This window comes from Gouania willdenowi, chromosome 17, assembly GCF_900634775.1.
Source record: "Gouania willdenowi chromosome 17, fGouWil2.1, whole genome shotgun sequence".
Classification (NCBI taxonomy): domain Eukaryota; kingdom Metazoa; phylum Chordata; class Actinopteri; order Blenniiformes; family Gobiesocidae; genus Gouania; species Gouania willdenowi.
The window spans coordinates 2121601-2135851 of record NC_041060.1 but is presented as its reverse complement, the minus strand read 5'-3'; the positions used below and the strand labels follow the sequence as shown (position 1 = coordinate 2135851).

The 14251-nt window shown below is 37.6% G+C and overlaps 1 protein-coding gene across 1 annotated transcript in view; it reads right to left on the bottom strand.

Annotated features, from left to right (window-relative positions):
* LOC114479622 (Y+L amino acid transporter 2) overlaps positions 1-2734 on the bottom strand; it is a 9870-nt gene extending 7136 nt beyond the window's left edge. The window contains exon 1 of the mRNA XM_028473385.1: positions 1904-2734. Within this exon, the coding sequence (XP_028329186.1) occupies positions 1904-2417 (514 nt within the window). The 5' untranslated portion in view covers positions 2418-2734. The remainder of the gene's footprint in view (positions 1-1903) is intronic.
* Between the last annotated feature and the right edge of the window lie 11517 nt (positions 2735-14251).

Genomic DNA, 14251 nt, shown 5'->3' with positions numbered 1-14251 from the left:
TGGGAAACAGGCGACCCGGGGGCCACAGGCGGCCCTCAGTCTAATTCTGTGTGGGCCCTAAAGTAAATGCACAAAATAACTCCAAAAATAGACAAAATAAAAGATAAATACACCTAAGGACAACCAATTTGCAAACAAAATAATACAAAAATACATAAAACTGACTCAAAAACACACGACATGAAGAAGGAATAGACATAAGCGCAACAAAAATGACTCCAAAAATGCAAAACAATGACAAAAATCAATCCAACACAAAATATGACAGAAGATTACACAAAAGGGCAAGAAAATACACAGGAATAAATCAAACCCACCAAAACCACAACATAAAACAAAATGTAAGAAAAATGCACAGAATGAACACAAAACTGACACGAAAAACACACGAAAGCACAACAAAATCACACAAAAAAAAGACAAAATGACTCAAAACCCACACAATTACAACAAAAACACAAAAGTGAGGTAAATATTCAAAACAACAAAAATAAACCAACATATATATTAATGCTCTGATTGGTCATTATTCTAAATGTTGATCATGTGACCCTCGGATCAGATACAATCACGTGTTTGTGGCTCTGCTTTGATAAAAGCTGATCCTCAGTCCATCACAGTGGACTAATCCCACTCTAATCAACCTCTAACATCTACTGGTGGTTATGGAAACCAAAGGTGGCAGCTTTAGTTTCTGGAATCGATATTAAACATAAAACTAAAGCTGCACAAACTTAAAAGTTTTACACGTGTTGGACTAAAACTGACCTATATTACACTGTGACACTGATGAGAATTTTGTTTGTTTTTGAGTCATTTTTGTGGCAGTTTTTACTTTTCTGTTATTTTTGTAGACATCGTGTGTGTTTTCTGGGTAATTTTGTGTATTTCAGTGGTTATTTTATGTATTTTTGTTATCCTTATTTAAAAAAAAAGAAAAAAAAGCTGAATATTTGTAGTCGTCTTGTGTATTTTTGTTGCCCTTATGCGTAACTGTCTATGTTGTTTCTAATGTTTTCATTGTCCCTTTGAACTGATCACAACAATTTTTTGTTTTTTTAGAGTCATTGTGTTGGTTTTGTGTATTTTTGTTGTTGCTTTGTGCATTTTATGTTATGTCGTTTTCCTTTTGTGTGTGTTTGGATCATTTTGTATATTTTTCTCTCAATTTACGTGTGTTTTTATGTTGTTGTGTATTGTTGGAATCCTTCTGTGTGTTCTTTTTGTTTTGTTTATTGTTATGTATGTTTGTGGTCATCTTGTGTGTTTACATTGTCCTTTCGTCTATTTCGTGTTGTGCATTTGTATGTTGTTGGAGTCTTTTTCTGTTTTTTGTTGTCGTTTCATTTTTTCCTGTAATTTATTATTGTATTTTTGTATTCGTCGTGTGTGTTTCTGTTGTCCTTTTGTGTATTTTCCTGTCATTTTGTGTGTCTTTAGAGTCGTTTTTAGACCACATACGGCCCCCTTTGTCTGCCAAGAAATCTGATTGCAACATTAAGGAGATTTTTCTACACTTTTAAAACAAAGACTCTTATTTAACTGTTGATCTGGTGTAAAATCTATAATTCACTCAATCTATTTAGTTACTGAAACATTGAAACTGAGGAGTTTTCTTAAATAAACTGTGATTAAAATTGCGGTCACACTTTACTTGTCATTATTATGACATGGCACATGTGATTAGCATAAATAGTGTCATGAAAGATGTCATTAGGTGTAGTTCGTTGCCGTAACCCTAACTTAAAAAATGCCAACATAGCTCCAATGGTGTCATAATTTAGCGAACGACACTTACTGACAACCATTATGACATTTTATTATTTATTATTTATAACGTAAGCTTTATGTATAAAACTTCTGGTAAAGTGTTGCTAACAGTGCACCAACATTTGTTTCTTACATAAACACGCTGCAGCAATGAGACGCACGGCGTCGTACGGCGGTTGACATGTCGGGTAGAGCGACTCCACCAGGTAGTTGGCGAACGTGAGCGAGATGACGGCCTGGCTGGCCGGCTCGATCAGCAGGATGGACGTCCACAGACGGATGAAGGCCAGGAAGCCCCCGAAGGACTCCAGGATGTAGGCATAGCTGGCCCCGGACTTGGTTATGGTGGTGCCGAGCTCTGCGTAGCACAAGGCGCCGAACACCGAGAAGATCCCCCCAAGTGCCCAGATGAGCAGCGACAGGCCGTAAGAGCCGCTGTACATCAGAACGCCCTTAGGGGACACGAAGATCCCCGATCCGATCATGTTGCCCACGATGAGGCAGACCCCATTGACCAATGAGATCTCCCGTCTCATCTGCATCTTCTCACATTTGTCCGATGTCTTCAGCTTCTCCTGCGATGGAGCGAGTCGGCACGGACATATCGTCCGTGACGCGACTGCCAGGGTCTGCCGTAGAGCTGCCATTTACCAAAACCCCCACGCTGCTGATGTGAAGACCAGAGAACGGAGTGTGAGACATATACGACACACGTGCAGACGGAGTACGAGACGACGTTGTCTCAGATGTCCAACATGTGCCTGAGTCTCTTCCTGATAACATCTATTAATAAAAGTCACACTTTTACAAGACTTCCCTTGTTCCACTAAAACCGGTTCTCCCTCCGTGCCCGTACAGCCTTCTCCGATCCAAGGCGTCCAGCAGCTGACAGGTAGCGACAGACGGTTGATGTTGCAATCCCTGCAGGTCACGACGACCAGCACTTTGTGTTTTTCCAGCTCCATGGGGGCGAGCGTCTCTCTCGTGTTCCCCCCCCGAGCTATTTTCAGCTGCTTTCTGCACTCCAGGCACACGCACACGTTAGCTCTGAGCCCATATACAGTATGCACGGCAATGGTTTGTTATTGAGCATTTACATCCAACAGGCCCCAACAGCTGCTCCTATACATCACACACATACACAATCCTTTGTGTAGCTCTTTGTCACAACTTTGCTTCACTTACTGTGTGTTGTGTGTGTTTTAGTTTTTAGACAATAAGGTTCACAATAAGGTCGAATCCCACCAATCAAACTCTGTGTTTATCTATTAAAGCTGCTGCTCATTATTTATCAGACAAAGTCTGAGGTTGTGTTGTAAGTGTCTCTATGTACTATCCACTACAGTATATACTGTCTAGTGTATACTATGATTAGGATGATGAGCGTTCCCACTGAAGTATACTTCCAAGTTTCCAAAGATGCATTTCATTTTTTTTTATTATTTTTGTTTGCACATGCTGTCAAAGGTCAACACCACAAGAAGTGTAATCTTTTTAAGACAACAATGCAAAGATGCATTTCAAACCTGAATCAGACTGAGACTAAATATCTCTGTTGATTCTCCACCTTTACTTTGAAAGTTCTGAAAACATTTGAAGTGAGAAAGTGACCAAGTAGAATATCAACATGTGCTCATTTGATCCATAAAACTCACGTAGACACATTTCACACATTTTCAGAGACCCTTCATTGTATGAGTGACTAAACTTCCTGTTAACTTCAAAACAAGAGCCCTATTTACAAAATAGTTTAAGAAACTAATGGAAGACAAGAAGAGATGCTTTTATTTTGAAAAGTATATGGATGTATAGTACACAGTAGTACGTTAGTGTGAGTAGTACGTTAGGATGAGTAGTACGTTAGTATGAGCAGTACGTTAGTGTGAGTAGTACGTTAGTATGAGTAGTACGTTAGGATGAGTAGTACGTTAGGATGAGTAGTACGTTAGTATGAGTAGTACGTTAGTGTGAGTAGTACGTTAGTATGAGTAGTACGTTAGGATGAGTAGTACGTTAGGATGAGTAGTACGTTAGTATGAGTAGTACGTTAGTGTGAGTAGTACGTTAGTATGAGTAGTACGTTAGGATGAGTAGTACGTTAGGATGAGTAGTACGTTAGTGTGAGTAGTACGTTAGGATGAGTAGTACGTTAGTATGAGTAGTACGTTAGTGTGAGTAGTACGTTAGTGTGAGTAGTACGTTAGGATGAGTAGTACGTTAGTATGAGTAGTACGTTAGTGTGAGTAGTACGTTAGGATGAGTAGTACGTTAGTGTGAGTAGTACGTTAGTATGAGTAGTACGTTAGTGTGAGTAGTACGTTAGGATGAGTAGTACGTTAGTGTGAGTCAGTACGTTAGGCTGAGTAGTACGTTAGTGTGAGTAGTACCGTCTAGCTGTGAGTAGTACGTTAGGATGAGTAGTACGTTAGGATGAGTAGTACGTTAGTGTGCGTAGTACGTTTAGTATGAGTAGTTACGTTAGGATGAGTAGTACGTTAGTGTGAGTAGTACGTAGTATGAGTAGTACGTTAGTGTGAGTAGTACGTTAGTGTGAGTTAGTACGTTAGTGTGAGTAGTACGTTAGGATGAGTAGTACGTTAGTGTGAGTAGTACGTTAGTCTGAGTAGTACGTTAGGATGATGTAGTACGTTAGTGTGAGTAGTACGTTAGTATGAGTAGTACGTTAGTGTGAGTAGTACGTTTAGGATGAGTAGTACGTAGTGTGAGTGTACGTTAGGATGAGTAGTACGTTAGTGTGAGTAGTACGTTAGTGTGAGTAGTACGTTAGGATGAGTAGTACGTTAGGATGAGTAGTACGTTAGTGTGAGTAGTACGTTAGTATGAGTAGTACGTTAGGATGAGTAGTACGTTAGTGTGAGTAGTACGTTAGTATGAGTAGTACGTTAGTGTGAGTAGTACGTTAGGATGAGTAGTACGTTAGTGTGAGTAGTACGTTAGGATGAGTAGTACGTTAGTGTGAGTAGTACGTTAGTGTGAGTAGTACGTTAGTGTGAGTAGTACGTTAGGATGAGTAGTACGTTAGGATGAGTAGTACGTTAGTGTGAGTAGTACGTTAGTGTGAGTAGTACGTTAGGATGAGTAGTACGTTAGGATGAGTAGTACGTTAGGATGAGTAGTACGTTAGTGTGAGTAGTACGTTAGTGTGAGTAGTACGTTAGGATGATTGGTACGTTAGTATGAGTAGTACGTTAGTATGAGTAGTACGTTAGTATGAGTAGTACGTTAGGATGAGTAGTACGTTAGTGTGAGTAGTACGTTAGTATGAGTAGTACGTTAGTGTGAGTAGTACGTTAGGATGAGTAGTACGTTAGTGTGAGTAGAACGTTAGGATGAGTAGTACGTTAGGATGAGTAGTACGTTAGTGTGAGTAGTACGTTAGTATGAGTAGTACGTTAGTGTGAGTAGTACGTTAGGATGAGTAGTACGTTAGTGTGAGTAGTACGTTAGGATGAGTAGTACGTTAGTGTGAGTAGTACGTTAGTGTGAGTAGTACGTTAGGGTGAGTAGTACGTTAGTGTGAGTAGTACGTTAGGATGAGTAGTACATTAGGATGAGTAGTATGTTAGGATGAGTAGTACATTAGGATGAGTAGTACGTTAGTATGAGTAGTATGTTAGGATGAGTAGTACGTTAGTATGAGTAGTACGTTAGGATGAGTAGTACGTTAGTGTGAGTAGTACGTTAGGATGAGTAGTACGTTAGGATAAGTAGTACGTTAGTATGAGCAGTACGTTAGGGTGAGTAGTACGTTAGTGTGAGTAGTACGTTAGGATAAGTAGTACGTTAGTATGAGTAGTACGTTAGTGTGAGTAGTACGTTAGGATGAGTAGTACGTTAGGATGAGTAGTACGTTAGTGTGAGTAGTACGTTAGGATAAGTAGTACGTTAGTATGAGTAGTACGTTAGTGTGAGTAGTACGTTCGTGTGAGTAGTACGTTAGGATAAGTAGTACGTTAGTATGAGTAGTACGTTAGTGTGAGTAGTACGTTAGGATAAGTAGTACGTTAGTATGAGTAGTACGTTAGGGTGAGTAGTACGTTAGTGTGAGTAGTACGTTAGGATAAGTAGTACGTTAGTATTAGTAGTACGTTAGTATGAGTAGTACGTTAGTGTGAGTAGTACGTTAGGATGAGTAGTACGTTAGGATGAGTAGTACGTTAGTATGAGTAGTACATTTGTATGAGTAGTACGTTAGGATGAGTAGTACGTTAGTATGAGTAGTACGTTAGGTTGAGTAGTACGTTAGTGTGAGTAGTACGTTAGTGTGAGTAGTACGTTAGGATGAGTAGTACGTTAGGATGAGTAGTACGTTAGTATGAGTAGTACGTTAGGTTGAGTAGTACGTTAGTGTGAGTAGTACGTTAGGATGAGTAGTACATTTGTATGAGTAGTACGTTAGGATGAATAGTACGTTAGTATGAGTAGTACGTTAGGTTGAGTAGTACGTTAGTGTGAGTAGTACGTTAGTGTGAGTAGTACGTTAGGATAAGTAGTACGTTAGTATGAGTAGTACGTTAGTGTGAGTAGTACGTTAGGATAAGTAGTACGTTAGTATGAGTAGTACGTTAGTGTGAGTAGTACGTTCGTGTGAGTAGTACGTTAGGATAAGTAGTACGTTAGTATGAGTAGTACGTTAGTGTGAGTAGTACGTTAGGATAAGTAGTACGTTAGTATGAGTAGTACGTTAGGGTGAGTAGTACGTTAGTGTGAGTAGTACGTTAGGATAAGTAGTACGTTAGTATGAGTAGTACGTTAGTGTGAGTAGTACGTTCGTGTGAGTAGTACGTTAGTGTGAGTAGTACGTTAGTGTGAGTAGTACGTTAGGATGAGTAGTACGTTAGTATGAATAGTACGTTAGTATGAGTAGTACGTTAGTGTGAGTAGTACGTTAGGATGAGTAGTACGTTAGTGTGAGTAGTACGTTAGGATGAGTAGTACGTTAGTGTGAGTTGTACGTTAGGATGAGTAGTACGTTAGTGTGAGTAGTACGTTAGGATGAGTAGTACGTTAGTGTGAGTAGTACGTTAGGATGAGTAGTACGTTAGTGTGAGTAGTACGTTAGGATGAGTAGTACAATACCTCTGATTTTAGGTGTTTGTCACTTTTTTTTCGCATTTTCCACTTTTTTCTCATTTTCCAAGCCGTACTGCATTTTCATCTCAGTTTAAGTGTGCTCATCATAGTTGCACTAGTTTTTAGGATCTTGTGATAGCGACTGTAGCAATAACTAAGGCTCATCGCGTGGGCAGCATAAATAAAGGGTGATCTGGGGGCTTAGTCGATGCGCCTGGGGGCCGGCGGGGCGACTTGCAGCGTCCCCTTGGTGCCCTCGGCGGCTGGGGATGTGGTCGTCGTCCCTGGGCGGGCTACTCCCAGTGCTGCTTCTATTCAGGCCTGGGGTCCGGTCCCTGCTGGCTCTGGGCACGCCGGCGGGCACCCAATGGCTGCCCATTCTGGCCGTCTGCTGGGCGTGGGCCTTGACTGTTCTGCTAGCGTCTCTGGCGGAGGGTTTCTCGGATGTGTATGTGGGGGGCGGTGACTGCCTCTCAGTTTGGGATCTTGGGGGCGTCTGGGGGGCGGCTCGGCCGTGGGGGGTGGCCTGGGGATCCCTGCTGGCCTGGCTGCATCTCCAGGTCCGTGGCAGTGCTTGGGTTTACAGCAGCAGTTTTTACACATACATTGGTCTCAAATACCTGTTCTAGATATCACCACTCACTCCTTCCCTCTGTCCACAGCCACCACCATTATACCTAAGCTTCACACCTGTCACCAGACTGGCTTAATTACCAAACACAATAAACACAATATACACAACTACAACTTCACATCTCATTTTAAAATAATCAACTCTTCCCCACCTTTTCCATTTCCTACCTTGAGTCTCTCCTCCCTTTTCCCCTCCCCCACATCCCCTTCAAAGTGTTTCTTCCTCTTCCTTAGTGAGGGCTGGTGATGGTCACAATTATGCAATAAAATAAATTCATTTATTTAATTGCAATAACAAAACATGCATTGCTGTCTAAAAAAGATTACACTTCTTGTAGTGTTGACCTTTGACAGCATGTGCAGACATTTCTGCTTTATTATAGCATTACCTCTGATATGGGATGTTTTGTCACTTTTTTCTCAAATTCTAATTTTTTCTCATTTTTCATGCCTTACTGCATTTTAACCCCTGTTTAAGTGTGCACATCATAATTGCTCTTGTTTTTTGAGTCTTGTTATAGCCTTACCTGAGAAAAAAATCCAAAGTTTTTAAATGTTCATGCATTACCTCTGATTGTCACTTTTTTCAAAATTTTTCATGCGTTACTGCATTTTTTTAAAATGTGTTCATCTTCTCATCTTGTCTCTCATGGCGTATTTGACTTTTACTTTTAAGGTATTTGAATATAAAATAGTTCCAGAGTCACAGCTTGACACATTACACTAAAGTTCCTCCTAATACTGACACATTTTGTAGTGTATTTGACTTTTAATTTAGAGCATGAAACTAAAACTGTGTCTAAACTTTAGAGTGTTGGCTTCATCCACACACACACACACACACACACACACACACACACACACACACACACACACACACACACACACACACACACACACACACACACACACGACTCATTCGGCGTTAGTTCATCAGTTTATTTCTAAAAGCAGAAACCATTAGTTACAATGTCTTTATAATGCTGTGTTAAAAGTTTCCTGTGTCTGATCTAAAGACGCTACTGATCACATTCAGGTGCGTTGAATCTAAAACAGGCAGGACAGCGACCCTCCAGGACCAGAGCTGATGAGCATGGACTCAGAGTGACATGGTGCAATTAATAGAATCAAAGCCAGGGCAGATCCACTTGTTGCTGAACTGTTTGTATCCCTCAGCGTCACTCAGTTTACTTCCTGAACACAGAGATAATATCACACCAAACAGTGAGAACGCGTTACACAAACGTTACGCGTTACACACACACTAGTTACACATACGTTGCACGTTACACACACGTTACACACGCGTTAAACACATTACACATTACACACACACGCGTTACATGCGTGTTACACACACGTCACACACATGTTACACACGCGTCACACACGCGTTACACGCACGAGCTGAGAAAACTCACCGTCCATCAGGTTCTGAAGGCTGCAGTAGTTTGTGCTATTGTTGGATGGATCTTTGGAGAACTCAGACACAGCATCGCCCTGTTTATCACAAACACACACACACACATTTGTAAAATGAGCCATATCACGCTGTAGACGTCTTGTTTGTTTTTGGAGTATTTTGTTGTATTTTTGGAAAATGTTTAATGTTTAATGATTAATTATGATTAATTTTGTGTTTTTCATGTTGTTTTGTGTTTTATGAGTTATTTTGTGCATTTTTATTGTTGTTTTTTGTGTTTCTGAGTCATGTTTTGTCTTTTTGCTGTTTTCTTGTGTATTTTGTGTTTTTATGGTTCTAAAACACAAAATACACAAGAAAACATTCTTTCTTTTCAGTAATACACGTACAAAGTGAGACACAAAAACACATAATAACAAATAATTCCAAAAATGTAACAACAATAAAAAAATGTAATTGATCCAAAGATACAGAAAACTACAATATAAACACACAAAAAGATTCCCAAGAAAAATCAATGATGACAAAAACACAAAAAATGACAAAAACACACACAAAATGAAAACCAAAAACACAGAAAACAACAACAAAAGTACAGAAAAAATACAGAAAAAGACGCATTAGTGACAACAAAAATTACTCAAAATGGCTCTAATATGCACAAAAAGACAATGAAAACACACAAAACAACATAAATACACAAATGAAATGACTCCAAAAACAAAGTAACGACAAAAACTCACAAAACAACATCAAAATAATACAGTAACCCTTTGTAGTTTTCTGTGTTAATGCTCTGGTCATTATTCTGATGCTAACATGAATGTTGATCATGTGACATTAGACACAATCACAGTTTTGTGATGAAAGTCACTCACAGTCATTTTACAGACGGTGGACTGTTCCAGCAGAAACTGCAGCTCGTTGACGTTCTTGGTTGTTGGAGACGTGTGTGTAGCTTTGATCAGGTAGGGAGCCGACGACACCAGCTGAAAAAAAAAGTTAGTCAAAAAAGTACAAACAAGAAACTTCCAGTCAAACTTACTGTTTTCAAGACACTTTACATGAAGCACTTCATGATTTCTAGACAGATGTTTAAAAATGGGACCAGAAACACAGTCTGTGACCAAATAATTCAAGAATGAATCATTATTTTCAACAATTTTAGGTGAAATTTGTCCACAAATGTCCACAATCTCTCTTAAAATCACAAAATGACAACAAAAATGACTTCAAAAACCACACAATGACAGAGAAGGTAACAAAATGACTCCACAAACATACAAAACTGCAACAAAATGACATAATATTATTTTAAGAACACACACAAAGACAGTAAAATTTGCAAAAATGACAACACAAAAACACAAAACGACTCAAAAAGTTAACAAAATACAACAAAAATACCAAAAATGACAGAAGAAGACACAAAATCATAATAAAAATCCACAAAACAACACAAATACAAAAAAGGATTTAAAAAAACACACAAAATTACAGTTAAATACACAAAAAAAACAACAATAACACGCAAGACAATGACAGAAAAATACACAAAATGACAACAAAAATGCACAAAAGGATTTTAAAACCAAATAGAATGACAGAAAAATATAAAAATAGAAAACAAATAAAAATACAAAATGACTCCAAAAGTAGATAAAAACAACAAAATACCCCAATGAAAATACACGAAATCCAAACAAAAATGCTCAAAACCACAACAATAATACAAAAAATGATACAAAAAATACACAAAATGAAAGAAAAAAAGCACAAAATGGAAACAAAATTAACAAAACTACAACAAAAATACGCAAACTTATTAAAAGAATATAGAAAATGACACAAAATTCAAATAAAAAAATTACAAAATGACTCCAAAAGTGGACACAAACATAAAATTACATAAAAAATACACAAAATTGCAACAAAAATCAACAAAACGACTCAAAACCCATTGTAGTTTCCTGTTAATGCTCTGATTTGTCATTATTCTAATGTTAACATAAACATTGATCATGTGACCCTCAATTCAGACACAATCACTTGTTTTGTGGCCCCGCCCCCTGTGATAAAGGTTGCGTCTGACCTCATACGAGCACTTCTCTCCAGAGTAGAAGCAGCTTTGTCTGATCTGCCAGGCTTTGATCTGGTTCACCAGCTTTTCAACAACTTCACTGCAATCGATGCCAAAAAGCCTGAAAGAGTCAAACAAACGAGTCAGCACGGCCTCATTGTGTACGTACGTACGTATGTATGTATGTATGTATGTATGTAGATATGTATGTATGTATGTATGTAGATATGTATGTATGTATGTATGTATGTACGTACAAATGTACGTATGTTCATATCTAACATTTAGATTTAGATTTAACATTTAGATTTAGATTTAACATTTAGATATAGATTTAACATTTAGATTTAGATTTAACATTTAGATTAATATTTAACATTTAAATTTAGATGTAAATAGAAATGTTAGATTTAACATTTAGATTTATATTTAACATTTAAATTTAGAACATGTTGTTTTACATTAATTTCTGTCTCATATGAAAGAAAAATAAGCTATGAAAAAGTTTTATTTATTTATTTTTTCACATTGAGCATTCGCCATAATTATGATGGTTTATTTTTAGAACTAAAAACACGCTGCTTTTACACCTTTCACATGTGGATAATGTGAAACTCATGACGTTTTCACTGTGACAGTCTGGATTATAGCAGCATAAATAAAGCATCATTTGTGTCCACGACAGCAGCAAAAAAACACCAATAACTGAGGAACATGGAGAAGAAGGGAAAGAGAAACACCACAAAGACGGAGCCAGTCCACTCACAGAGAAACAACAGTGTCTAATTTCAATTATTTCTAATTCTAACAAAATGACAAAAAAAGAAAAGAACCATAAAGGAATACACAAATTAACTCAAAGTAACAGTCAAGATGACTAAAAAATACACACAAATAACAGATACATTTACAAAATGACAACAGAAATACGCAACAGAAAAATGTACAAAACACACAAAATTACTCCAAAAACATACAATATGAAGACAAAAAACTGAAGTAATTAAAACCACACCACAAATACAGAAAATAACAGACATTATATATATATATATATATATATATATATATATATATAGACAAAATGACTAAATAAACATACAAAATTAAAGGAAAACACACAAAAGGACAACACAAACACACGAGGAAAATAAAAATGTATAAATAACAGAAATTTACAAAATGATCAGAAAAACACAAATAACAAACAAAAAAAAAACATAAAATTTCACAAGAGGAAAACAAAAATGTATGAAAAGAAAAGAGAAATAAACAACATATGAACAAAAAGACACAAAAAAATAACAGAAATTTACAAAATGACCACAAAAACACACAAAATAACTTTCCTGTATTAATGCTCTGATTGATTTTTATTCTAATGGTCATGTGACCCTCAGATCAGATATAATCATATTGTTTTTCCGTCTGTGAACTGACTCCTACAGACACATCAACAGACACTGTAGGTTCTACATCACATCATGAAAATCATACGTTTACCATTTGATTTTGCATTGAGCCGTGCGCTCTGACACGGAGAAGCCCAGTGTGGCTCCCAGGACCAGAGAGGAAACCACCAACAAGAACCTGAGGTCCATCTTCCAGCCTGGCAGTGAGCGTGTGAGAGTGTGTGTGAGAGTGTGTGTGAAGATGCTGGAGATCATGGGAACAGATGCTCACAGAGAGGACGGTCAGACCTGGTAAATGCTCCAGAGCACGCAGTCACAAGACGACCAGGGGAGGGACACGGGGAGAAACTCATTGTCGATTAGATGACGTGACACAGCGTCTCTCGAGTCTCTTGAAATGTTCAAAAATTTTCAACTTTAAGCAACTTTCAGCGACTCAGTCGCTCAAAGTTCAAAATCGCACGAGTTACGTCACTAGAAGAGAGGTCACTTGACGATGCGTCATTTAAGGTGCGTTCACACCGAACGAGTCGCTTGAACATAGTTGCGTTTTTTTCTTGCACCATCGCTTCATCTACTCCTGTGACATGACGACTGGTGATTAGTGATTGGATGTCGCAACACAGCGTCACTCGAAGTTGCTCGAAATGTTCAACTTTGAGCGACTTCCAGCGACTCACATTGCGCGATTGAGTGGCTTGAATTGAGGTTGCTTGACGTTGCGTCTTTTACATGGATTTTCTATGTAATTTAGTCGCCAGAGTCGCGTTTGTTGTGTGAGCGCACCTTAAAAACAGGCTGTGTTGTAGCCTTCATGGATATGCATGAGTCTGTAGACGCTGACTCCACACAACAACTGATCACTATAGCGTTTTTATTTTGCTATTCACACACTCCTGTTTTTGTTTTCAGCCAAAAAACTGCACATTACAGTAAAACACATGAATATTTAAGTGGCTATTGTGATTGTGAGTCAAACAAACGCTGCTCCACGGTGTGTGTTTATCACAGCAGCAGCAGCGGCAGCAGCGGAGTCAGTCAGCTGTTTCAGATGTTTCAAACATTCACTAGAGCTGCTACGTCACTTTCTAGAAATCGTACTTATCATAATGAGTCCCATTCCAGATTAACAGCAAAAATTCAGTTATTAAAACTGATATTAGGTCACTTAAATACTGTTTTTGATTCGCTTCACGCTCCGTGAGTCCCATATTAATTTTTTAGAGAGTTGGCAACCGTTGTGTTAAAGGTTATTTTTACTTGTGAGGTTTATAGATGAATTTATTCTCATATTTCAAGAATTGATGTTTGACGAATGACGACGCAAACAAGAAAGGAAAAGATCATCGTTTGTCTTTTCTGCTTTAATTTATTCATGTGTTTTATTGAACTCACACGAAGCAAAACAAAGTCCTCCACTCGTTTGTTCTAAAACACAGAATATAAAAACACTCACTTTCAAACAAATCCATCAACTTTAAAAGCTCCGTCTGAAGAATGAAGAACTCTGTGGACCCCCTCATCAGGCAAATTATTATCATTTTCTTTGAAATGTTTTAAAAAGAAAATACAAAATTTGGACTATTCTATAAAATCTCATAATTATAAATATGAAATTTACGATCTCATAATTTAAAACAGTAAAAACGCTTTTTATTAAGTGCACAGAAAAAAAAAATTTTTAAAAAAAAAAAGTAAAAAAAAAAAGAGAAAAGAAATAAGAAAAAAAAAATTCAATTTTTCTTTCTTTTTTGAAAGTAAAAAGAAAAAATAAGAAAAACAATTTTACTTTTTTCTTAAAATAAAAAAGATAAAAAAAAAAAATTCTAATTTTAATGT